The sequence below is a fragment of the Adiantum capillus-veneris genome, chromosome 20 (genome assembly GCF_014529385.1).
Source record: "Adiantum capillus-veneris isolate H3 chromosome 20, ASM1452938v2, whole genome shotgun sequence".
NCBI lineage: Eukaryota > Viridiplantae > Streptophyta > Polypodiopsida > Polypodiales > Pteridaceae > Adiantum > Adiantum capillus-veneris.
In genome coordinates this window covers 128,481,978-128,509,344 of record NC_140950.1, presented here as the reverse complement: position 1 = coordinate 128,509,344, position 27,367 = coordinate 128,481,978, and the positions used below count along the sequence as shown (strand labels likewise).

The window sequence follows — 27,367 nt, the reverse complement described above, 5'->3', positions numbered from 1 at the left end:
TCACATTTTATAGCTTTCACTTTGTTTGTTTGAAGAGGATCAAAAGGCTTCTCATCTATAGATAGTTCTTTGTCATGAAGAAAGCTTTTGCATGCAGTATTCAACAGAGAATTTATTAGCCTATACAAAGTTGGCATTCCAAAGGTGAGCTTATGGAATCTTCATCTATGAAGAGTGCACAATCGATTTTGTGCAAGTTCAGTTCCACTCGCAAGGCATTTGCTATCACGTTCGAGTAGAGCATTTGCAAGTGAGGTGGGAAAAACAAGTGAGTAAAGCATTTGCTGATTTTCCCTAAGCTAGGAGGCACACAAGCAATTCCAACTTCTTTTACCTACGAAACAGTTGGCAACATGCTTGCTTCCAAGAAGTGATATGACTTGGGACAACATTGAAATGCTCAATTTTAAATAATAGTGAGCCGGGGGGGCAGGGGGCAGGGGGGGGGGGGCGGCCTACTCTCACAAGGTGAAATGCTCATAACTTTCTCGTGTGACTACAAGTAGCCATGAGCTCATTGCCAGGAAACGTTACTGTAATGTTGGCAAATAAGCCCTTTTACAGTGAAGAAGAATTTCTTAAGAGCCCAGGTTGAGCTTTTCAAAAAAACATAATAGAAAGGATGGTATAAAGGAGAAACCATTGTGACCAGAAATCTCAGAAGGAAGTATGTGTTGCACTAGAGGGCACAGTCTGAGCAAACAGCTGGATAGCCAAAACAAGGAGTTTCTAATACCCACACACTAACTACATGAGCCCCTCAAACACTGACAGAGAGTGATCAAGGCACTTATCACTCCAATTTATTGAAAATTATTCCAAATTGCAAGCTTAGTGACAAATACTAATTTAGCAGAGAAGCTAGCTCATAAATCGCAATTATAATGTTGCATATATGAGGGAAAATCAAAGACTCAAGTGCCTTCCACACTCCCCACATTCCACTCCACATACCAACTGGTCACACAGCCCTGTTGGCTTCTTACACCTGCCACATTCAAAAGCTGGGCAATCGTGACCTCATCCCATGCATTCACTCCACACCACCTAGAAGATGGCCTTCATCTCATGACTCTCTTCACCATTAACTACCTGGGAAGAGAGTTTTAGGCCAGCAGATTTCCCATTTAGGCAATGAAAAAAGGGAGTACAAAAGCAGAGTTTCTCTACCTTATGCTACCAAGTGCCTTAGTGCAAGAGAAAAAACCACTTGACCATGAAACTAAGGCCTTCAAATAAGGAGATGTTTGTGGTCGAGAGACCTGTAGCAGCCTCCATCCCTCAAAAACTTCGGACCTGTCGAGTATAGCATATAAATAGGAGCAATAAGAAATGGTATAGCTTTCATTGCTCAAGAAAAGGATTCCATGCTCTCGGTTCAATAACTGGCGCAAGCTCCATGTGGACATTGTTTTCCTGCTCTAAGACGTCCAAGAAGATGGGATCTACCTTGATATTGCTACTCACAAAAACCTGTGGCAAGACACAGCATGAAAAGATTAGAAGCTTGATGTCAATGAGCATTGAAACGCTTCGGATCATGTAATCACAATTTTGAAGATGAAAGATAGGCTAGCATCTATCACCTTTATCAGCACATGGAAATACCATGAAGATATATTGCTTGTTGATAAAACTAAGGCATTGTCCGTTATTATTGACCAAAACTATGTTCGGCTAATGATATATAAAACAATATACCGCCATCGGGACATGCACATTCTTGAGCATCTATAGAAACTTTTCGTAAGAGTCATCTGCACGTGCGCCCACACACACACACACACAGAGAGAGAGAGAGAGAGAGAGAGAGAGAGAGAGAGAGAGAGAGAGAGAGAGACCTCAAACTGGTGAGTCCAGCTCCATAACCTTGCATTTCCTTTTATGGTCACCACAGAATGTAAAATCATCTCTCTCTTTCTAACATCTGACAACAATTTTTTCAAATGATTTGTCATCTCAAGACCATCCAGCTTAGCTGGAACCTCCAAAACTTCCTGGCTGTTTGCACCCTGGCTCCCTTCCTCAACCTTCACAAAATAACATCAAAATTACACAACAATAATGGAGCAGATTCAATTTCACAGATACAAACATCAGCCAATCCATGTGAAATGGAGAGATAGGTCAAGAGCTAAACATGTAAGGCAAATGGATAGACTGACATGAAAGTGTATCTTGTGCTCATGCATGTGTGTGTGTGTGTGTGTGTGTGTGTGTGTGTGTGTGTGTGTGTGTGTGTGTGTGAGAGAGAGAGAGAGAGGTCAATTTTACGCGCTATATCTAACTTACTTAAACTCGATTCAGCATGGAATCACCGAGCGTTTTGCTTCATGCGACCACTTCAACACCTCCTCCTCCAATGTCTTCCTTCCTCACATAAGCTTGAATATGTGTGTGTGAGTGTGAGAAAGAAAGAAAGAAAGAAAGAAAGATTTTTAACGTCTATGTCAGGCCGAAATCGGCCTATGAGACAAATCAAATGTACATTGTGTGTATGTCATCTGTCTATCGGAAAGACAAATGAAACAAAATTGATACAAAACTGAGCTGAAAGTAGGTAGTGGAGTATCTGAGGAGGGATGGAGCTCTATCTCTAGGGGTATATGCATGTCTGTATGCTCAAGGTAGTACAATCATGAGAATGCATCAAGCTATCTAGCTCCATCCGGTACTAATGGGGGGGTGTAAGATGTGGTACATGGGTGGGTCTGGTGCCAAGGCTACCCGGATGAAAGCTGTCGGGTCAGCCCTCATCTGAGCCACTCGCTCCTCAGTGGCACGGCGCTCTCGGGCTCGGATCTCCTCGATCTGTCGGTGGTGGGAGCTCGCGCCCCTGTAGCCTGTGACTCGTGGTCGTCGTCTAGCTCGGTTCACCTCCGCCTGTGGGAGTGTCACTCCCCTCTGAGTGTCTGGTGAGGGGGGGGCGGAAATCCTCTGAAAGAAGTCTGTGAGCTGCGACTGTCTCCCCTCTGTCTGTGTAGCTGTGTGTGGCTGTAGTAGTGTGTCCCGATGGCTCTGTATCTCTAGTAAGAAACGTCCGAGCTGTCTCTGATCTCGAGATTCCATGATCTCTCGGAGAGTGGGCTGTCCTCTAAATAGGGCCTCATACCTGCCTCTGATCTCAGTGTATGCTCTGCATCTACATACAAAGTGCTCCTCACTCTCCACCTCCTCTGTGCAGGCTCTGCAGATTCGCTCCCCCCTCGGAACACCCGTATGTCTCCCGATCTCAATCTCTAACCTGTGTGAAGCCACTCTCAGCTGACCAATCGCCACCCGTGAGCTATGTGGCATATATGTGTCCATGTAGCGTGGTCTCTGTATGAACCCCCCAGACAATATGGTGAGAAACTGGTCTCTGTAATCTGACATCCTCGTCCCCAAGCTAGGTGCCTCCCAGACTCTCCTAGTGTATAGCTGCCACAGATCCTGTCTCAATACCAAGTTCCTCTCACTGCGAGAGAGGTGAACATATGGTGAGTGGGGGTCGTACTGGAATGGTGGTAGGCTCTCCATGTCAAGACCGTGTCCCTCAAACCATGCTCTGACCTGTGAGTACCATGCTCTCTCATGTCCACTCTCTGATAGCTGTATATCTGCCTCAAATGCTCTACGGGTAAGTCTGTCAGGAGGTAGCTCTCTCATCCTCTGGATGAAGCAAACTGTCTGGAATAGTGCCTCTACAACCATAGGTGGTGTGGCGAGCTCGGCTCTAATAATGTCGTGTGGCACTGTCTTCTTGCTGCGGAGCAAGCGTGAGATCATATATACCTGTGGTCTCTCAAGTTGTGTCCACTGGTCAGCTGTCAATCCTGGTGCCCATACTGCCGCCGAGTACATCAAGGCCGGGGTGACTAAGGTGTCGAAAAGCCACCCCTTCGTGCGGGGCTCCTGAAAGTGTGCCTGGTGGCACCTCCGCTCTAGCATGGCCAGAGCTGCATATCCTCGGGTGAGCCTGTCAACAGCAGCCTGCCTCATAGTGAAGGGTCCTGGTAGGCTGGTGAATGTGATGCCAAGGTAGACATAGGAGGTGACTACATCAACCTGTCCTCCTGCTGCTGTGAAGGTGGCGGCGCTCCTCACTGCACTGGATGTGTGAAAGATCATAACCTTGGTTTTGCCAAGGTTCACAGTCAACCCCCTGTGTGTGCTGAATTCGTCCAAGGCCTCAAGATGGCGTTGCAAGCCCTCGGGTGACTCTGAAATCAACACAATATCATCAGCATATAACATGATGTGGACCGGAGTACCTGCCAAGTCGCTCCCCTCTCCCCCTGCTCGCAGTATGTAGTCGGAGATCTCGTCGATGTATAGCCCAAAGAGTGTCGGGGAGAGTGGGCATCCTTGCTTAACACCAATGGTGCTAGCAATGGTCTCTGAAAAACCGCTTGGGCAACGAACCCGACCCGTCACCCTCTCGTATAGAGCATATATGGCCCAAATCATCTCTGTTGGTACCCCAATGCTGTGAAGGCGCTGGAAGAGTCTCTCGCGTGGGACTGTGTCAAAGGCCTTGCGGAAGTCCACAAAGCAGCAGTAAAGCCTCTTCTTCCGCGCCTTTGCCCCATCAATGAGGCAGCGCAGAACGAAGATGTGGTCAATGGTGGAGAAAGCTCGTCTGAAACCTGCTTGGCCTGGAGCTCGTAAACCCTCGATCTCTGCGTAGCAGCTGAGCTGTGCCTCAAGTACTGCTCCATAAAGCTTGGCCATCGTGTGGCCAATCATGATAGTCCTGTAGTTCCCTGGGTCCAGGGTGTCGCCAGATTTGTGGATAGGCACTATGGTGTGCTGTGTCCACTCCTCTGGGAAGCCCTCCCCTATGGCCCGGTTGAAGACATGTGCAATCAACGGGGCTATAGTGGAGGCCGCATAAATGATGTGCTCACTCTGTAATCCAGTATGGTCAGCTGATCGTCTGTGCTGCATGCGGCGTATGGCCCTCTCTATCATCTCTGCTGTAAAGAAGGAGGAGCACGTGGGGCGAGGCTCGTGTGGTTGTGGAATAGGAGGCTGCCCTGGCACTTCATAAAGTCGCTCTGCATAATCATGCCATATCTGTGGATCCTCAATAGCTGTAGTCGGACGTGGCTCGCGTAGGGTGCGCCATGCCGTCGCGCTATCCATGCTCATGAATAGGCGGTATAGCTCAAGCTCCTGTGCCTCTTCGAATGCTCGCCGCTTTTGGCGTGTCAGCGTCTTCATATGCCGTCTGGCCTCTCTCTCTGTGATCTCTCCTAAGGCTCGTCGTGCATGGAGGCGTCGGTATAGCTCTCTGCACTCATCATCATACCAGCGGTTCTGAGGCATAGCCCCGGGGGGGGGAGTGCGTCCTGTGTGAGTGGTGTGTGGAAAAGAGCTAATAGCTGAAGTGTGGAGAACGGAAGAGATATGTGATGTGAGAACTGAGAGTGGTGTGGATGGGTGGAGGAGACATAGGCCATGTTCGACCTTGGCCGAGTAAATAGAGGCTAACTCATGTATGAAATGGATGGTGGTGTGTGGAGTGCGTGTTGTGGAGCTGTGTGTGATGGTATCTCCGGTGATAGAGAAAGAGAGGTATGTGTGGTCGGCTCCGATGGGTATGGGTGGAATGGTGAAGGATGTGATAAGGTGTGTAGCCTCCCTGGGTCCCAGAATATAGTCGACTGTACTCCCCCCTCCTTCTGCAACTCCATGTGGCATACAAGTCAGGCCCCCTGAGGTGGGCCACTGGACCATCCCGTTATAAATAACGAGACGGTGCTGGGAGCCAAGTCGAAGTAGATGTCGTCCATAAGCTGTGACTGGAGCTCTGTCTGCTGTGTCTCTCATAGTAGCCTCCTCATCTAGAGTGTGTAGTGTCTCTGGGTCCTCATGGTCATATGTCTCACACTTCTCACTGCGTGTACGAGCATTGAAGTCTCCCATAAGGAAGACTTCACCCAGTGTGGAGTACTCCATAATCTCCTCCGTGAGGCATGCGTACGGTGACTCCTGCTCAATAGGGGCGAATCTGGAGCCTGTGGGAGCAAAATAGCAAAGGGCAATGTAGACGATCCTGTCTCGTGAGAGCTCGAGGCGAATCCACATGTAGCGGGCCTGTGGGTCCCGGGCAACAATCTGTAGTCTGCTGTGAAGCCCCTGTCTAAAGAGTATGGCCACTCCTCCTGAGCCGCGAGTGGTGTGCTGGCGCATACATCCTCGATGTAGAGACTCCCACTGAAATCCATGTATCCGTGGTAACCCTCTCTCCGGGCTCTCGTGTGTCTCTGTAAGTAGAATGACGTCTCGACCTCTCATCACCTCCTCAAGTCTCTCTGGGTGTGTCCATAAGTCTCCATTGCAATTCCAAACCGTGACATGAATCTCCTCGTGTGTCCCACAGGCCGCGAGTCCCTATGCGATGGTCTTGCCATCAATGATAACCCTACCATCCCGATATACTGCCTTCTTCCCTTCTTTGCGGGCTTGGTGGACTCGAGGCATGCACGCGCGACGGTGATCTTGTTGCATCTTTGTGAGGTCATCATCTAGATAAATCGGTGGGCCGTCGATCCCTCTCAAGATGACCCTCTTTCGGAGGAAGGAAGTTCGAGACTCCTCGGAGGCGAATTGGAGGATGAGAGCTCTTTTCTTTGGATCTTTGCCGGCTCTCCAAACTTTGGAGAAAGGGATCTCTTCTTCCTTGTATCCCACTTTCTTGCATAAAGCTTTCCCATCGCTTTCGGGTGTAGACCCTTCTTCTTCTTTGATGCCGGTCACTCGCACATTGAGACGGCGAGCTTGTCGCATCTTCTCCTCTTCGATGGTTGTGTGTACGATGAGTACTTCATCTTTTTGGGCTTCCTCTCTTGCTACCTTCTTGATGTTCTTTTTGACTACTTCGACCCATCCTTCTTTGGTGGCCTCTAATTTGTCCTCAATGCTTGCGGTGAGGGCTTTGGTGATCTCCTCCTTGAGGGCTTCCTTAGCCTCCCCTTTAATCTCTCCTTCCTCGGGGGTGAGGGATGTGAGGGAAGCATGAAGGAGATCGATTTGTGCCTTCATCTCTTCTTGCTCTTTCCTCCATCTCTCCCTCTCCTTCTCGTTCTCCCATTCCCTTCTCTCCTTCTCCTCTTTGAGATTTTGGATTTCCGCTCTCATGTCCTCCTTCTCTTCGTTCCATAGCTTGATGAAGTTGGCTTTCTCCTCCTTCCATATTTCTCTCTCCATCCGCCATTCCTTCATGTCCTTCTCCAATTGTGCAAGCCTCTTATTCGTGAGCATGAAGGACGTTGTCTTCTTTGTCGGTGTCGGCGTCTTGATGATGGGGGAAGACATGGTTGGCTTCGTAGCTACCCTCTCTTCATATTGTGAAGAAGAGGGGAAGAGAGAGAGAGAGAGAGAGAGAGAGAGAGAGAGCATGTAGGGTTGATGGGTGTCACGTGACACATCCAACCCTATGTGTCCGTGGACAAGCTACAACATGACCAGGTTCAGTTTAGTCAAGTCAGTCTAGAATAGGAAGTGATCTGACACTTTTGTGAGTCTGTTCACAGACCGTGCATGTCCAGAAACTTAGATTAGATGCATATCCTCTGGTTGCACACAACATGATCATCAGATTTCCATCGGAACCCATCAAGAGCATTTTTGCACTGCATAGACCTATTTTCCCTATTTTTGACATTTTTCACTTTTTATTTTTAAGTGACTTTTGTTGGAAAGTAGGTAGGGCAATTTTGCAAAGTTTGTATAAGTAGAAACCTAGCGCTAGCACTTTCTGGCAGAAGAGGCAGCAGGAGCATACGCTCAACAGGCAACTTCTCGGTAGAACTCCCAAGAGGCCTAGCGTTTTGCATCACAGCAGAAGGCTAGCGCTTTTGGACCACATCAGCCAGCGTTTTTGCATTGGCAACAGCTTGGCGACAACAAGAAGCAGAAGACTCCCCAGCGTTAGCAGATTCTCCACAGCAAGACCATTTTCAGCCCTAGCGTTTTTTCATCTACAAGGCCCTTCAACGTTTTTGCAGATCTTCGAAACGGAATCTCCTCAAGCACCAGCGTTTTCAGTTTTCAGCAATCAGACTCCGCAGTAGAAGTCCCGAACCTCGCAGATCTCACCTTCCCGCAGCAAATCCTCGCCGCACGGTCAGATCCCGCGTAGTTTGCAATTTCAGCCCGGAGAACGCAGATTTCAGCATCTGCGTTTTCAGCGCGTCGTCGTCGCATCGTCGCCATCGACATCATCATCGACATAGAGTCAAAATTCAGCAGATAAAGATTTGCAGATTTCAGCCCTTAACATTTCAGATTTCAGCCCGTCTCGTCGTCGTCCTCATCGTCGTCGACATCGTCGGCAAGCCCAAGCATTGTAGAGATTTGTGGAATCATAAGTAGACCGCTCTCGCCATAGAGAGTGGGGCCTTCGGAGGAGGGTTTGACAACATTCTGGTGTCGTATTCTTCTCTCTCTATCTCTCAGTCTCATGCACTTCCATTCACAGTGTCCATTGCACTCTCTCACTAAAGGAACGGAAGGCTCTCCCTTCCGTAAGAAAAAGGAACCTTGAGCACAGTTCGGAGCACTTATCTTGAGCAAAGTTCAACATTCATTCTGCTGCACCTTACATTGGTATCAGAGCTTTGGCAGTGTTCTGTATCACTCAAGGAAAGAACCAAAAGAACCACATAATTTTTTTGCTTGTTGCGGTCGCACGTAACCCAAGACCTCTTGGGCGTGTCGATTCCTAATCGTGTTTTTGAAGAGTGATAGGAAACCCAAGAAAGAAGGGCTTGTCCAGCCTCCCCTTGTGCCTCTTTTCACTCATTGAGAGCAGACCGTGCACTTAGTGGCCGGCCAATCGACGTGAGGTGGGAAAAAGCAACCTTGGTGTGAGCGCAAGGCCGCCAAGGGGTGCGCCCGCGGAAAAGAGCAGAACTCGGGTGAAGAGAAGATCCTTCTCTAACACAGATTGCAAGCGAAAGAAGAACCTCAAGAACCGCAAGAACCTCAAGAACTCAAGAACCCCAAGAACCAAGACCCCCAAGAACCCAAGTTCCTTGTGAACTTAGAACCCAAGACCTCAAGAACCCACGACTTTAGTGGATGGTCATCACTCGAAGGGCATGGATACTTTGCTTGGAGGTGATGAGCATGAGAGAGGCGAAGAAGAATTTTCCTCACCAGGAGGTTTTTCCGATCCTCCCCCTTCCCCATCTACGACAAGGATTGCACTAACTCCTATGGAGACTTTCGACAAGAGGATGATGGATAGAGAGTTAGAACGCAAAGCAAGAAATGCAGAAAGAATGGCAGGCATAGATCGTGAATCTGTAGAAAGAACGGCAACCATAGATCGTGAATACGAAGCAAGAATAGAAGCCATAGAGCGTGAACACGAGCAAGCACGCCTGGAAAGACAAGCAGAATTTGATCGCGAGAACAAAGCAAGAAAAGAAAAGAGCGACCAGCACATGAAAGAATTCTTGCGACTCTTTTCTCAAGTGCAGGCACAGATGCAAGAAATTCGGAAAAAGGAGACTCTCTTAGTCTCTGCTTCTCCCAAGCATGACACAGGATTTGCATGATGATTTGAATGACAAGCATGATGATTTGCATGATGATCAAGATGTAATTTCTCATAAGCATGATGATTTGCATGATGATCAAGATGTGATTTCTCACAAGCATGATGATTTGCATGAAGATGATGTGATTGTTCATAAGGATGATGTGTTAGTTGATACTTTCTCTAGTGAAGCTAACCTCATTGCAGATTCGATCAATTACGAAGAACCGATCTTGGCTCTCGAGTCGAGGTCCACAGAACCCCCACTGGAAGATTCGATCAATCAGGAAGAACCGACCTTGGCTCTCAAGCCTAGGTCCAAAGAACCCTCATAAGAAGTACTATGTGTTCGCATGATTAGTCAGCACGCATTGTTCGAGTGTTTCATTCGTGATTGTTTCCTATATTTTAGTCAGCGTCTTTATGTGATCCCTTTTCCTAGGCATGACATTGTACGTTGAGCACGATTCACTCATGAATGAGCACAGATGTATGCGGATTTCTCATGAAAAGCTGAAAAGTATGCATTCAAGGAAGTCACATTCCATGTCTCTTCCTTGGCATGACACAGTCGTAGAAAGAGCACAAGAAGGATTGAGCATCAAGCATCAGCATTTCCATTGTGATTTGCCACAGTTGATTGATTTAGATCAGAAAGACAAGATTCGACCCCATTGTTTGCGTGTGTTTGATGAACGGTTTGGCACTCCGTCTATATGTTCATCTGCATTGCATACACAGTTTTTTCGAAGGAATAGAATTTTTCCAGTCACTTTACATGGAATGGGTATGTTCATGGTTTTGTGTTGGAAGTGGTTTCAGGAATTTTCAGCCATGGAGATTCTTGAAGAAGAAAGAAGCATGACTCTAGACAAAGTTGAAGCATTGAAGGAGCCACAGAAGACTTTGTGTCACTTTCGGTGCGGCCCAAAGAAGCAAGCGTTGCACACCTTTATGAAGTTCAAGTATCGCATGACCCATGCATCAGAGTGGGCCGGCAAAGAGTCCCTTCCAAGATTCCAAACCCTGTTGGCGATCTCCCTCTATGCCATACAGTTCGGTATCAGTACCTCACTTTGGAAAGGAGGGGATGTCATGTGACATATCCAACCCTATGTGTCCGTGGACAAGCTACAACATGACCAAGGTTGAGTTCAGTCAAGTCAGTCTAGAATAGGAAGTGATCTGACACTTTTGTGAGTCTGTTCGCAGACCGTGCATGTCCAGACACTTAGATTAGATGCATATCCTCTGGTTGCACACAACATGATCATCAGATTTCCATCGGAACCATCAGGAGCATTTTTACAGTGCATAGACCTATTTTTCCTATTTTTGACATTTTTCACTTATTATTTTTAAGTGACTTTTGTTGGAAAGTAGGTAGGGCAATTTTGCTAAGTTCGTGTAAGTAGAAACCTAGTGCTAGCACTTTCTGGCAGAAGAGGTAGCAAGAGCACACGCTCAAAAGGTAACTTCTCAACAGAACTCCCAAGAGGCCTAGCGTTTTTGCATCACAGCAGAAGGCTAGCGTTTTTGGACCAGATCAGCCAGCGTTTTTGCATTGGCAACAGCTTGGCGACAGCAAGAAGCAGAAGACTCCCCAGTGTTAGCAGATTCTCCACAGCAAGACCATTTTCAGCCCTAGCGTTTTTGCATCTGCAAGGCCCTTCAGCGTTTTTGCAGATCTTCGCGACGGAATCTCCTCAAGCACCAGCGTTTTCAGTTTTCAGCAGTCAGTCTCCGAAGTAGAAGTCCCGAACCTTGCAAATCTCACCTTCCCGTAGCAGATCCTCGCTGCACGGTCAGATCCCGTGTAGTTTGTAGTTTCAGCCCGGAAAACACAGATTTCAGCATCTGCATTTTCAGCGCGTCGTCGTCGCATCGTCGCCATCAACATAGAGTCAGAATTCAGTAGATAAAGATTTGCAGATTTCAGCCCTTAGCAGTTTCAAATTTCAGCCCGTCTCGGCGTCGTCCTCATCGTCGTCGACATTGTCCGCAAGCCCAAGCATTGTAGAGATTTGTGCAATCATAAGTAAACCGCTCTCGCCATAGAGAGCGGGGCCTTCGGAGGAGGGTTTGACAACATTCTGGTGTCATATTCTTCTCTCTCTATCTCTCAGTCTCATGCACTTTCATTCACAGTGTCCATTCACTTTGTTTGTGTCCATTGCACTCTCTCACTGAAGGAACGCAAGGCTCTCCCTTCCATAAGAAAAAGGAACCTTGAGCACAGTTCGGAGCACTCTTCTTGAGCAAAAATCAACATTCATTCCGCTGCACCTTGCAATGGGAGAGAGATGTAACATGTAGAGCTGAAGGGAAAGAGAAGTAGCCTGTAGAGGGCAATGGTGGTGGTAGTGTCGAGGCTTCTTGAGCTGAAATTTAGAGACTAATGTTAGAGAAGTAGCATGTAGAGGGCAATGGTGGTGGTAGTGTAGAGGCTTCTTGAGCTTAAATTTAGAGACTAATTTTAGAGAAGTAGCATGTAGAGGGCAATGGTGGTGGTAGTGTGGAGGCTTCTTGAGCTGAAATTTACAGAGTAATTTCAACAATGACGTGCTCTCCAAAATGAGGGAAAAGGGCTGCTTTTATAGATGAATTGGCCTCTTGAATAAGGATGTTATGTGTTTGCAAAATAAGGAGGTTATGTGTTAGTATTAGCACAAGTGTCTTGCCACTAGTCTAAAAAGATAAATTGTCTTTGACGAGTGTCCTTACATGTCTCAAGTGTCTTGCCTTTTGAAAAAGAAAAAGTGAATCGTCTTTTGCCTTTGACAAGTGTCATTACACATGTAACAAGTGTCTTGACACTTGTTATTCTCCTTTTAGATTCTTCTATCCCTTGACTAGAAGCTTCTAGAACATTCTAAAATCTTCTAGTATATTCTAGAATCGGTGAAAAACCAAAAAAAAACATTAAAAACAAAATGAGAATCAAATGAAAGCTCTTTTCGAGTAGAATACATAATGCTCAAGCATTTTCAAAACAGCACTCAATGCAATGCTTGAGGTAGATTTCATCCATTCCAACACTAGTATCCATCTAAATCTCTCTTCCCAAAAAGGTAAGAGGATATAGTCCTTCATGTTTTCCAAGCATGTCAATGGCCATTCATACTTCCTCACTGAGGGATATAAGATATCTAATCAATCATGGTTCCGTAAACACAAGAACACATGTCTAGTTAAGTGATCTTTCAATTCCTCTCACATCGGGACCACAAATCACCCCTAGATCTACCTCTTGGTGGCCATCAGCAATCCCACATCAAGACGAATCCAAAGGTGCATCAAATCAACCCTAGCGGTGCTTCATCTTAAAGAGTTACCGCGGCGACATTCCCATTCAAATCAATAAAGTTTACACTTGAGATATTCATGTGTGTACATTCCATTTACGCAATCAAAAGCAAATGCCACATCGGCAATAGTGTCACAAAGTGATGACGTGGCGGACAGCAGAAACCCTAATTTCTGCCAAAAACCCTAAAATTCCTGCAAACCCTAATTTTTGCCAAAAACCATGGTTTCTGGAAATCGCGGAGGCTATAAAAATAAAATAATTTTTTATTTTTATTTTTATTTTTTATTTTTTTAATGATGAGCGACACGAATCTTGCTTTTTCTCCATGCCATGAGAAAGAGAGAGAACTTGCTTTTTTTTAAAAAAGAGACTCTAAGAGAGAGAGAGAGACTCTAAGCTTTTTATTTTTAAAAGCTTTTGGGGCTCTGCTTTTGGGCATCCCTTGTACCTTTAAATACGTGGTGAGGGCTTCACTTCTCAGAGCATCTGGACGCAGAGTCTGAGAGTGAAACCCTAGCCACTCTCTTGTACTTTGATCTGATTGATATAAAAAGAAATACCGAAAGGGGCGCCAGTCTTTGGGGCCAATATCTCTAGGCACGGAACTCCGTCGGGCCCGTGCAAATCTATTGTGATCTGTGAACTGTTTTGAAGTGGTTATTTGGTGCTGTCGCGATTGATTCTTGACTTGGAGTGTCCAAGTCTGTTACAGTGGTATCAGAGCACGGCCGATTTCTCTTCTACGGGAAATCCGATCCCCGAATTTTTTTTTCCCGCGGCACCTATGGCTTCAGGCAATGATCAATCGACTCCCTCTGCATCTGGAGATGCGGGCTGGGATCACAACGAAGATTCAGACAGAGAGTATGGCCCGCCTCGGCCTACCAAGCGGAGCAAAGAGAGATGGAGCGTCGTCAATTGATTGGCGATGCAATAAAGATGATGCTCAATTTTGCCAAGGACCTGAAGATGGCAAAATATATGAATCAGACCTCTTTGGAAGAGGTACAGATGGAGTGGCAAAGAACCACAACACCACTCCCGAAACCCACTCTCAAGAAACCTTCTGCCTCCAAGAAATATACGGAGAAGGAATTGGAGAACGTGGTTGATGCACGGATTGCTCAGCTTTTCGACATGCAAAAGAAAGGCAAAAAGCACGGCAAAAAGCAGAAGAAAGGCACTGACTTCCCGGGATATTTGGGTCGTCGGTCGACATTTGACAAGGCAAAGAAACAGAAGAAGCGTGTTCGATTTGAACGAGTACCTAGTTCTTCTTCTTCTTCTTCTTCTGACAGTTCTTATAGCTCTTCAGATTCGAGCGAAGAAGACAGAAAAGGTAAAAAGCGAAGCAAGAAACAAAGCTTCGGAAAGGGCAAGAAGAAGGCTACATCTCGCCCAGAGACTGACAGTTCTACTGAGGACTTGTCTACAGACAACTCAGATTCTGATCATGGAAACTTTTATGCGAACAAGAAGAATTTTTACAAAGCCAACCAATATGACTTTCTCGAAGATGAAAGCAAGAAAGTCCGAGAGTTTAAGGAAGGTGGCCACTCGATCAAGTTTGATACTTTTCATGATACTCAGATGCTTCGAAGGCTTTGTCTTTTATACAGCAGTTTGACATCGCTTTCGCGGGAGGACGCTATTCAGAGCACTCCAAGATTCGTAGAGCTACCTCTTACCTTAAGGGGAATTCTCGTACTTGGTGGTCCATGCTTCTTTTAAACAAGAGTGCGCCAGTTAAATGGCTGAAATTTGAAAATCTTTTTATTTCTTCTTGGTTGACGCAAGAATATGAACGAGATATACGAGCTGCTTGTAACCATCTTCGGATGACCAAGAAAGACACAATCAATGCTTATTGTGAAAGATTCTGGAGCTCTTTTCTACCCGCCTCTTCATTCAAGAAGATCTCGTTCAGAGAACAGAAGAGTGGTTTACCTTGGGTCTACCTACAGAGATCCGAGATCACTGCTTGGAACAGAAGTCAGCTTCTATTCAGGAGTTGATGAGTCATGCGAAGCGGGGCTTTGCCATTCACTCTAGCAGTTTGACCTACCCCACAGATAAGGCCATGACACAATGAGCCGAACAGACTTCTGGGAATGAAAGTAGAAAGAAAAAGAGCAACCCATAGAAAAAGGATGCACGACCCAAGCTTACTCCTGAGGAGAGAGCTCGCTTCATCAGAGAGGGTAAGTGCTTTGGATGCGGGGAACATGGACATATCTCCGCGAAGTGCCCTAAAAAGGCACAGAAAGAACAGAATGATAAAGACGACGACAGGCCTGAGAGTTCGAGAGCAGCTGAGGAATGTGGCAGAAAAGGCAAATAGAAAGCAGAACTCGCACCACATGGCGTGGGACCTGCACCGAATCTAATGAATGAAAGTAACTTTGCCGCTTTTGGGGCAAAGTGAAGGATCAAGAAGCTCTTTTGAAGGAGCCAAGGCCAACTTCTTTTCACTTGGAATTGGCGGCTCGATTTGGAATTACGCCCGACAGACTGACGCCACAGGCGGAGGTAGTTCGACTGGCACCCGGATGGGATGTTGCCATTACACCGAGCATTGGCAAACTTCGTTTGCAATGACAGGGGTGTTCAGGACACCCGAGTGACGTTCTACTCAGGATCCCTTGGTACCACAAGAACTGTGCCGTGGTTGACTACCGGGCCGAGAAAGCAACTTTGATAAATGAAGGGCTTAGAGATTGTACTTCATGAACTTCAAATTCTTACTCATTCTTTTGGGAGAGAACTGAACGATGAATAAAGGTTGAATATGTTTTGACATGATCAAAAGAACGCCAAGATTTTTCTCCACACTCATGCCGATTGCTTTTCAGAGGGCCTGAGGATCAAACCATTGATCTGATACCTGGAAGCATGCCACCGAAACGGCTACCTTACCGTGTGAGCCGAGTACAGAATGAAAAGATTATGAACCCAATGAAAGACCTCTTGGAAAAGGATCTTGTCCAGCCTAGTACTTCACCGTATTGCTCTCCAGTGTTGTTGGTTTTGAAGAAAGACGGATCTTGGAGAATGTGCATCGATTATAGCACTCTCAACGAAATTACCATCAAGAACAGATTTCCGATTCCTAGGATCGATGATATACTCGACAGGTTACAAGGATCCTCGTGCTTTAGCAGGATTGACTTGAAGAGTGGATATCATCAGATCAAGATAGCGCCAGGAGAGGTCTACAAGACAGCTTTTCGGACGACTTTTGGGTTATTTGAGTTTTTGGTGATGCCTTTTGGCTTAACCAATGCTCCTGCGATATTTAACCGGATGAAGGACAGGATTTTTCGAGAGTACAGGCTATTTGTTGGCACTTTCTTTGACGACATCATTGTTTTCTCCAAGAATGAGGCAGAACACAAAGATCATCTGCTTCAAGTCTTTCAGGCATTACGAGATCACACATTAGTGATTAATGCAAAGAAAACCTACCAGAGATACACTTTTTGGGACACATTGTGTCAGCAGCAGGAGTGCAAATGAACCCGGCCAATATAGAGACTATCCGTGATTGGCCCGATTTGAGGAATGTCCATGAAGTTAGAAGCTTCTTCGGACTGTGTTCGTACATCAGGCGGTTCATACGAAAGTTTGCAGAGGTTGCTTCCCCTTTGCATACCTTGACACAGAAAGGAGTACCTTTTTCGTGGGGACCCACAGAGGTGACTGCCTTTCGGACATTGAAAGAGAAATTGACTACGGGACCTATTTTGACTTTGCCGGACTTGCAGAAGTCATTTGAAGTATATTGTGATGCTTGTGGTCGTAGTCTGGGTACGGTCTTGATGCAAGAAGGCCATGTCATAGCTTACGAGAGCCGTTTTTTCTCTAGGCCGGAGATGACAGCACAGATTTATGAGAAAGAGCTTTTGGCGGTTATCCATGCTCTTACTCAGTGGCAGCATTACCTACTCGGAGCGGATTTTACTGTCTTTACAGACCATCAGAGTTTGCGCTACTTCTTGTCACAGAAGCAGCTTCCGAAAAAGCAGATGTGGTGGACGAACATCTTGTCCCAGTTCCACTTCCAGATTGTCCATGTGCAGGGACAGAAGAATGTGGTGGCAGATGCTTTGTCTCGGAAACCGTTGGTTCTCACTATTTCCGCGATACATCATAGGAGCTTCGAGGATATGGTCGATCAGTATGCCACAGATACAGATTTTGCAGATATTTTCACACGGATATGGGATGGGGAGACAGTAGCTGGATACTCCCTTCGGGAAGGCTACTTGATGAAAAAGACTATGTTGTGCGTTACACAGTCGTTGAGGGAAAAGGTTATGACTGAATGCCACTGTCCACCTTTTACGGGTCACCGCGGCATTGCTACCACCACGAAAGGGGTAGAGAGATACTTCTTTTGGCCGTGACTCAAAAAGGACGTAGAAGAGTTGTGCGCAGTATGCCAGAAGGTCAAGTTTGACAGGCATAAGACACAAGGATTGTTACACCCTTTACCCATACCCACCCGCCCCTGGGATTGTCTCCGACTGATGTCTCTTTGAGCTTCAAGGATACTGAGAGCTGACAGTATTCTGGTGGATGACTTTATGAAATGGAATTCCTGATAATGATACTGATTTGTTCTTGACTTCTTGTGAGTGCAAGAACTGACAGACAAAATGACTGCAACATTTTGGTCTACATGATCTCGAACAAACATGGTTACAATAGGGGTTAGTCAATCGGACATCGATGAGGTCCCGATTGGACCTAGATGTGATTGCTAGCTACATTGCCGATAAATCATGGTCTAAGATCCGAATGAATGTTGAATGTCATGTGATGTCCTATGATGTTTGGTGATGTCCTGTGATGTCGTGTGATGTGATTGTCGATTTTGTACATGTGCTAGATGTGTGTTCCTAGTACGTAGGTACTAACAGTCAGTGTCTGCTAAGACAGTTTATGGCTTTTGTCGGTTTTGCAGACGTAATCGCGGTCGATTACAATGCTTTCAAGAGGGGGGTATGTCACAAAGTGATGACGTGGCGGACAACAGAAACCCTAATTTCTGCCAGAAACCCTAAAATTCTTGCAAACCCTAATTTTTGCCAAAAACCCTAATTTCCGAAAATCGCGGAGGCTCTAAAAATATATTTATATATATATATATTGTTTTTTTTATTTTAATGATGAGCGACGCGAATCTTGCTTTTTCTCCATGCCATGAGAAAGAGAGAGAACTTGCTTTTTTCTTTAAAAAAAGAGACTCTAAGAGAGAGAGAGAGAGACTCTAAGCTTTTTATTTTTAAAAGCTTTTGGGGCTCTGCTTTTGGGCATCCCTTGTACCTTTAAATACGTGGTGAGGGCTTCACTTCTCAGAGCATCTGGACGCAGAGTCTGAGAGTGAAACCCTAGCCACTCTCTTGTACTTTGATCTGATTAATATAAAAAGAAATACCGAAAGGGGCGCCAGTCTTTGGGGCCAATATCTCTAGGCACGGAACTCCGCCGGGCCCGTGCAAATCTATTGTGATCTGTGAATTGTTTTGAAGTGGTTATTTGGTGTTGTCGCGATTGGTACTTGGAGTGTCCAAGTCTGTTACAAATAGTGTGGAGGGCCCTTGAGAGAGTTGGTTGGAACCCCATTGGGTCTCTCTCTCTCTCTCTCTCTCTCTCTCTCTCTCTCTCTCTCTCTCTCTCTCTGTGTGTGTGGAAGTAAAAGGAACCATCATTCATGCTAAGAAGCAATCATTAACACAAGGAAAGAAGTAAAGATTTACGGAAGTGTAAAACCTAGATCTTCACCATTACAATTCCATTGCACCTCACACAAAACTAGGCAAGAGAGGGAGCGTTGGGTTGCTTGTATAGGCTTTTCATTCCTGCCGGCAAATTCCTGGTAACAATAGCAAAGCAAGAGGACGCTTGAATAAGGAGAGAACAAGAGGCTAGCGGCAACTAGAGAGAGAGAGAGAGAGAGAGAGAGATCGTACGCTGTTTTCAGGCCAAGAGAGAGCCCCTCATTTTTACGAGTCTTGTTTTTATTATGTAAGGTGCAGCGGAATGAATGTTTGCGCTTTGCTCAAGATGAGTGCTCCGAACTATGCTCAAGGTTCCTTTTGTTCTTATGGAAGGGAGAGCCTTCCGTTCTTAATGAGAGAATGCTATGATCACAAACAAAGTGAATGGACACTGTGCATGCAAGTGTATGAGACTGAGAGATAGAGAGAGAAGAGAGATACGACACCAACGACGTTGTAAAACCCTCCTCCAAAGGCCCCACTCTCATCGGCGAGAGTGGTCTACTTATGATTGCACAAACTGGTACAAACGGTATGCATGAGACTGATGCAAGTCTAGGCTATGTCGGCGATGACGACAGTGATGACGAGACGGACCTAAGGGCTAAAATCTGCAATCTTTCTACTGCTGTCCAAAAACGCTATGGGCTGAAATCTGCTGCGGGTCCAGAAACGCTGATTTTTGGGGCTGTTTCTGTGGGTCTTTGTCGCTGAAATTCTGCAGGTTTGGGGCTGAAAACAGAGGTTCTTGCGGGCTGAAAACTGATGGTCTTTTCAGGCTGAATCTGCTACTCTTCAGGGCTGATCTTGATGGTCTTCTAATGCTGAAATCGCTGCAAATATGCAAAGGCTGAAATCTTCAAAAACGCTAGGCTGATGTTCTACAAAAACGCTATCTGCTGGGGGTTCTACTGGCGATGATGCTGATGCAAAAACGCTATGCAATGGGGTCTTCCGTCGCGGTGATCTGCTGATGAGAAAACGCTAGGGCTGATTCTTCTTGCTTGGTGGGGGAAACCGCCAAGGGGTCTTGTTGAGAAGTTGCCTGTTGAGCTTGGCTACTGTTGCCTCTTTTTCCATTTAGTGCTAGCTTTGGTTTGCTTATATACAAAACTTACTCAATTTGCCCTACCTACTTTCCAACAAAAGTCACTTAAAAATAGTAAGTGAAAAATGTCAAAAATAAGTAAAATAGGCTAAATGCACTGGAAAATTCCCTTAATTGATTCTGATGGATTCTGATGGGAATGCTTATGATCATGCTGTGTGCAACCCGAGGATATGCATCTATACTAAGTGTCTGGACATGCACGGTCTGCGAACAGACTCACAAAAGTGCCAGATCACTTCCTATTCTACACTGACTTGACTGATTGAACCCTGATCATGCTGTAGCTTGTCCACGGACACATAGGGTTGGATGTGTCACGTGACATATTAAGTGGTTGCCCACTTATTAAGTGGGTGGCTAGTCACTTAATAAAAAAATGTGAACCTATCTAAAAACTTAAAACAAAAACACTGTGAGCTGAAAACCGATGCTACACAACACTTCCCAGACGTCCCTGGATGCAACCTCATGCACAGATGCAATGCAGACATAAATTTCCTTGCGGGAAAGCGTCTACTTCCCAGAAAGCACTTTAAAAAATTCTGCTTTTTAGAAAAAACTTCTCAAAACCCATCTTTATTCTTTTGTCTGCATCATTACACAGATGGCTTGACCCGCTTCCTTGAACTCCTTGTTCGTCTTGCTCATCTAGTCATTGTCAAAAGAGGACAAGCTCTCCTCCTCTGAATTGCTAGATGGCATCTCATGCCTTGTAGACTTTTTCAGAAATCTGCTTTCCTTGCTTTTCTACCTTTTTCTCCACTTTCGCCTTTTCTCATCCTCACTAGAATTGGAGGACGACGAACTGTCGGAACTCTCTAAAGACACAGAAAAATCCGAGTCATCCTCGAAACGAGCACACTTCTTGGATCTGCTTGCCTCCTCAAAAGTTGACTTCCAGCTCAAATAACCGGGGATTTCCACGGATTTCCTCTTCTTCTGAGAGTGCTTCAAACCTTCCATTATCTGGTTCATCTTCTTGTCAAAAGCTCTGTCCAGCTCTTTCTGCGAGTACAATTCCCGCTTTTCTGCACTGTAACTGACTTGGACACTCCAAGTCGAGAATTCTACCGCGACAGCACAAATAAACACTTCAAAACAGTTCACAGTTCATAATTGATTCGACACTGGCCCGGCGGAGATCCGTGCCTAGAGATATTGGCCCCAAAGACTCGCGCCCCTTTCGGTATTTCTTTACCTTGATTATCTAATACCAATTTCTGGAACGGAGCAAGAGGAGGCATGCCACTTGGCATCCGTTGATTTGAGGAAGTTAAATTTGGCGCGCAAAGTGAGTCAAAGCTATACTTAGCCGAGAGAGAGAGAGAGAGAGAGAGAGAGAGAGAGAGAGAGAGAGAGAGAGAGAGAGAGAGAGCTCTACTTGGCCAGGAAGAGTTGCGCTGTTTTCAAGGCATGGCCATGAAGTGCGAGGAGTGGTAAGAGCCAAAGGAGGGCTTCCGCCATAGTGTGTGTGCCCCCCATGAAGGTGATAGCGCTGCATCATGAGACAGACAGAGAGAGAGAGAGAGAGAGAGAGAGAGAACAAACGAACGAGAGAACCTCCTCTGTAGTGTTCTAAGATGGCATGATAGAATTGCCGAGAGAGGCCAGGGGATTATGATCAGTAAGAGAGAGCCAAAGGGGGCTGTGAGAGGCAGCACATCCTCCCCATTAAAATGGCGCTGGTGTGTATGCATGGAGTTTGAGAGGGGAGAGAGACTTGTCGCAAAGGAGAATGAAAGAGAATAATATCGCGAGAAGGAGCCGAGAGCGTGAGAGGGAGAGTCTATTTGCAAGCAAATCGAAAGAAAGAGGAGTTGTTTTTTTCCTTTTCTGCAGATCAACAGGAGGAGTTTTCTTTACCTTGATTATCTAATACCAATTTCTGGAACAGAGACTGTTGAAAAGAGATGCAATACTTAGCACTACCTTTGTTGACATGTATGCCAAATGTGGTGCACTACATAAAGCACAACAAGTGCTTGAGGGGCTTCTTGTCATCTCTTCGAATTCCTTGATCGTGGCCAGGAAGCTCTGCGTTGTTTTCAGCAAATGAGAAGCAATTACCTATGCGTGCATCTTGAAGGCATGTAGCTCTACGCAAGATGCTGATGTGGGCTTGAAAATTCACTCTGATATTGATAGTTAGGGGTTGTTGCAAAAGAATGTCGTGCTTGGGAATGTTGTGGTTAATATGTATGCCAAATGTGGTGCACTTCAAAAAGCACAAAACGTGCTTGAGGAGCTTCTTGTCCGGAATGTCGTCTCTTGGAGTGCATTGATTAGGGGATACGCATAGGGCCAGAAAGCTCTAGGCTGATTTCAATGGATGCAAAGCAAGGACCTCTTTCCATATGCAATCACATATGCGTGCATCTTGAAGGCATGTGGCTCTACGCAAGATGCTGATATGGATGGGTATAAAAATTCACGCAGGTGGCTCTATGCAAGATGCTATTATGGGCTTAAAAATTCACTCTAATATTGTTAGTTAGGGGCTGTTGAAAAAAGATGTGCTTGGCAATGCCTTGGTTGACATGTTTGCTAAATGTGGTGCACTTCAGAGAGCACAAAAAGTGCTTGAGGAGCTTCTTGTCTAGAGTGTGGACTCTTGGAAAGCACTACTTGCAAGATTTTCCCCACAGGGACAGGGCCAGAAAGCTCTATTTTGTTTTCAATAGATGCAAAGCGAGGACCTCTCTCCAGATGCAATCACCTATGCATGCATCTTGAAGGTATATGAATCTATGCAAGGTGCTGATATTGGCACAAAAATTCAACATTCTATTGTTAGTCAGAAGCTCTTGAAAAAGATGTCGTGCTTGGCACTGCCTTGGTCGATTTGTATGCCAAATGTGGTGGGCTTCAGAAAGCACAAAAAGTGCTTGAGAAGCTTCTTGTTTGGAATATCGTCTATTGGAATGGAGATGGCCTGCAGTAGATATTTGTAACAATCACGCAAGTGCATTTTGAGAGAGAGCGTATATACTGTTTTGAGTCATGGTGTATTTGGTGGCGGTAATCTTGCCTAGGAAACTCACTCGGTCTGTTGGTTGAAAGTTTGGCCATGGATGCCATAGATATCACAGAAACAATGACACAAAACACATACTACTGGCAAGGTGGTGAAACAGTGTAAGGAAGGTTTAGGAGCCGATCCATCCAAGATTGTGCTTTGATACAAATGACCAATACCAAAGGTACATTTATATTCCGTATTTCAATTTCGTTTAAGTTATCATGTGCGCATTAAAGCAATGAATTTACATCAGTTTTATTGAAAACACTGTAGATGAAGGTGACAAGGATTGAAGAACTTATGCGATGTCTGACAAAGAGACACACGGGGATTACACCATGGCATGGGAACCTAGGATGATACATGTTATTGGTAATGAGTTCTTCTTGGTGCAAATGCGGTATTTTTATCATAAGAGAGTCTCTCAAACACGTGAGGAGAAGCATAAGTCCCCCTTCAACACTAGAGGGGATAAAAGTGGCGGGGGAAGAGCACATTCCCTACAGTATTACTATAAATGTGGAGAACGGTGCCAACTCCACACCATACGTATGTATGGTTTTCTTTTTTTTTATGGGCACAAGCATCCCAATGCACGAAATGCATTTTCTTTCATCTTTAAAATTTACTATTGACAAATTTTCTCCTCCACACATCCGCTAATGCCAAATTTCATTTGTCTTGCGAGGTCGTGGAGCTTTTGGTAAAAGCTTCGAGGAGATGCTACGAAACCTGCAAAATAAGAGACGATATAAGGTGAAAGGTACAACAGTGCTCGTTTTCTTTAATTCACACCATTTCCACAGTGCATCAATCAAGGCAAACTAGTTTTGTATTAATTTGTGTTCAAAGTACAAGAGTGCGGGCAGGCGCTCTGTCACGTGACACATCCCAACCCTATGTGTCCGTGGACAAGCTACACCACAGCACGGTTCAGTCAGTTCAGTCAAGTTTAGAATAGCAGTGATCTGGCACTTTTGTGAGTCTATTCGTAGACCGTGCATGCCCAGTCACTTAGCATAGATGCATATCCTCTGGTTGCACACAGCATGATCATCGGAATTCCCATCAGAATCCATTAGCATCAGTTAGGGGAATTTTCCATTGCATTTAGCCTATTTTCCTATTTATTGGGATTTTCACTTATTATTTTTAAGTGACTTTCCAACAAAAGTAGGTAGGGCAATTTTGCTAAGTTAATATATAAGCAAACCCAAGTTAGCACTTTCTATCAGAAGAGGCAGCAGGAGCACCTTGCTCAACAGGCAACTTCTCAGCAAGACCAACCCCCGCGACTACTCTGGAGTTTTCTCCACAGAAGACCTAGCGTTTTTGCGTCAAATCAGCCTTGGCGATTTGTGCACAGCAGATCAGCCCCGGCGTCATCACGACACAGCAGATCAGCCTAGCGTTTTTGCATTTGCAGAACCCCGGCGACAAAAGGACCAATCTCAGCCCCTAGCGTTTTTGGATTTCAGCAGCAAATTAAGACCGGCATTATTCACCTAAAGTGTAGCAGATTCAGCCCGTAAAGACCATCAGTTTTCAGCCCTAAGAAACCTCATTTTTCAGCCAAGAAAACGCAGCCAAAACAGTCATTTTCAGCCACCGAAACAGTCCCGAAATTCAGCGATTAGAAGATCTCAGATTTCAGCCATCGTCGTCATCGTCCTCGTCATCGGCATAGTCCCATTGCATCAGTCCATTGCATACGCATTGTACACCTTTGTGCAATCAAAGATTAGACCACTCTCGCCGACGAGAGTGGGACCTTCGGAGGAGGGTTTTACAACCTCTCGGGTGTCGTATCTCTTCTCTCTCCTTCTCTCAGTCTCATTCACTTGCACGCACAATATCCACTCACTTTGTTCGTGACCACAGCACTCTACAAGACAGAAAGCTCTCTTTTTCCCCAAAGAACTAAAAGGAACCTTGAGCAATAAAGATCACTAATCTTGAGAAAATACAACATTCATTCCGCTGCACCAAACATTGGTATCAGAGCTTTGGAAGTGTTCTGCATTACTCAAGGAAAGAACCACAAGAATTTTTTTTGCTTGTTGCAATCGCACGAACCCAAGTTTATTTGGGCATGGCGATTCCTAATCGTGTTTTGTTGAAGAGTGACAGGAATCCAGAAAGAAGGGCTTGTCCAGCCTCCCCTTGTGTCTCTTTTCACTCATTGAGAGCGGACCGTGCACTTGGCGGCCGGCCAATCGACGTGAGGTGGGAAAAAGCAACCTTGGTGTGAGCGCAAGGCCGCCAAGGGGTGCGCCCGCAGAAAAGAGTAGAACTCGGGTGAAGAGAAGATCCTTCTCCAACGCGATTTGCAAGCGAAAGGAAACCTCAAGAAACTCAAGAACCCCAAGAACCCAAGAACCCAAGTTCCTCGTGAACTTAAGAACTCAAGACCCCCAAGAACCCTAGTTCCAAGCGAACTTAAGAATCCCAGGAGGTTTTTCCGACCCTCCCCCTTTTCCATCTACGACAAAGATTGCACTAACTCCTATGGAGGAGTTGGACCAAGCAAGAGAAGCAGACAGAAAGGCCTACGAAGAAGAAATGGCAACCATAGAGCATCAATTCGCCTTGGAAGAAAGAGAAAGTAAAGCAAGATTTGATCGCGAGACCAAAGCAAGAATGCAAGAGATGTTGCGACTCTTTTCTCGAATACAGGCACAAATGCAACAAGATCGGGAAAAGAAGACTCTCTCAGTCTCTTCTTGAAACCGGCCTGTTCAATCCAAAAAGGGCGGTAGACTTTACTTTAAACCTTGATTTAGCTTTCACCCATTATTAGTCGTCTATTTTACCTGTACTTTCAAGACACATCAAAGGGGAGAGGGATACAGGCTGCTAGATTGCACCTGTATAAGTAGACGGACACCAGATTGGCCCCTAACTTAGGCGCCCCTTTCGGTATTTCTTTATTGTTCAAAAGAGGGAATAAACGCTGTGGTTCCTACAAGCTGCCCCGCACAAACTCGGCTGAATTTCCACTGTTCCAGCCCGATTTCGGCAGCATAACTGTACTAGAACCCTTCACGGTCAGTATTCCCACGCATTGACTGACTTTCCCGACGCATACGGGCACTTTGCAAAACCTGGCGAGAATCTGCAGCACGCTGAATTCTCTGTTTTCAGCCCTGAAAATGCGCCAGATCGCCTGTACAGCGGTCCCCTTGCGTCCCCGAACCTCCTGGGGGTATTAGGGTCCGTTTAGGGCCAAAACCCTAAACCTGCAAAAATACACAGCAGGCTGTAATTCACTGTTTCGGGCTCCGTTTCGCGTGCCGGTCGCATCCCTAGCAAGTCCTCGAGCTCCCGCACCTGTAGGGCTACTTGCCCTTTGAATTGGATGAGATTTCTGGCGTGAAACCTCTCCGAATTCACCTGTACCTGCGGGGGGATTAGCCGCTAGCTAATCCAGTACCTGTGCAAGAGGCTCTTGCCTCGGCAATCGCGCATGAACCCACACAACTGTACATTGGTCAAATGAAGAGCCCACTAGAGGGGCATAACATACTGCCAAAGGGGAGAGAGAGGGCAGTGCGTAGCGTGCAGGGCATCACTCCTGGCACCGCACTGTGCATAAGAGGGAAAGCAAGCACTCCATAGCTCTTAACCTGTGACAGAGACTTGCAAAATGAGCCTCCCAGCTATAAATCACGTTTTTGCCTTCTCTATAAGTAGTAAACTGGCCTCAGAGTGCCAAGTGTCACTCATTTGTGCATTTTCCCGCTTTAGACCCTCGGGTCTAAAAATATCTCACCTGCAGCCTCTGTTGACTTGGCCACAGAGTAACAAAATGATCCCCATGTCAAACTGCACGAAATGACGCGAAGACATTTTCAGGTCCCAAAATAGCAGTTCCCTAAATTTTAGGAGATGCTGCCATTGTATCTTTCTAGGTCATCCGACCCTCTTTGTACACTGCGGCCACATCCAGAACTGAAATGTAGCCTCTGTAGCAAAGGATTCCACTTTGGCTAGTCAATGACCCCACTTGGCTAACCATAGTCCTTGTCCAACCTTAGTGCTCTCTTGCCCTCAGGCCTGGACTCCCTCTGGACAGTTCCACACTAGCTATGCAATGCAGGGCAGTTAGATTTCCCGAGGGGTGTTTCCAAAAAGTGAAAGTAAATAGATAATAAGAAAGAAATCAACAAAAAGGATAGATAGTAGTCACACGCTGGTGACATACCCCCCTCTTGAAATCTCAAACGTCCTCGTTTGCATCTATGTCGTACATGCTTACTGTCAACACTGATGTATTCAACACCTGTCGACACATATACGACACATACATGCTCATTGTCAACCCTGGTGTATTCACACACCTCGCACATGCTCATTGTACCCTGGTGTAAACCTCGTCGATCATGTATTGCCTGCTGTGAACCCCAATGACATAGTGGTAGCTTCGCACTCTGCCATTGCTTTGAGTCACTAACTTTCCAATGACAAAATGGTAGCTGCACATTTTGCCACTGTCTTATAGTACACGTTGGATCCCGTAACACTTTCGAGCATACCCAAACCGACAGTTTAAGAATGCAGTTACACATGTACTCTTAATAGAAGCAATCACTGTATCCTTGACAAACTGACA

At 45.8% G+C, this 27,367-nt stretch overlaps 1 protein-coding gene and 1 pseudogene across 2 annotated transcripts in view; both read right to left on the bottom strand.

Annotated features, from left to right (window-relative positions):
- Positions 1–1,104: 1,104 nt before the first annotated feature.
- The window catches only part of LOC147433221 (uncharacterized), a 44,593-nt pseudogene continuing 18,330 nt past the window's right edge, over positions 1,105–27,367 (bottom strand). The window contains exons 2-3 of the transcript XR_015185595.1: positions 1,842–2,030; positions 1,105–1,473 (exon numbers count right to left, since the gene is read on the bottom strand). The product of XR_015185595.1 is annotated as an uncharacterized LOC147433221 (transcript). The remainder of the gene's footprint in view (positions 1,474–1,841; positions 2,031–27,367) is intronic.
- On the bottom strand, positions 2,128–6,282 carry LOC147433222 (uncharacterized). Its single transcript, XM_086491498.1, has 2 exons — positions 3,977–6,282; positions 2,128–2,134 (listed from the first exon to the last, which is right to left on the bottom strand). Exons 1-2 carry the CDS (start codon positions 6,280–6,282, stop codon positions 2,128–2,130), a joined length of 2,313 nt encoding a protein of 770 aa, XP_086347624.1.

Coding starts and splice junctions, on each gene's coding strand:
- LOC147433222 (XM_086491498.1), bottom strand. CDS start 6,282: ATGAGAGGTCGAGACGTCATTCTACTTACAGAGACACACGAGAGCCCG.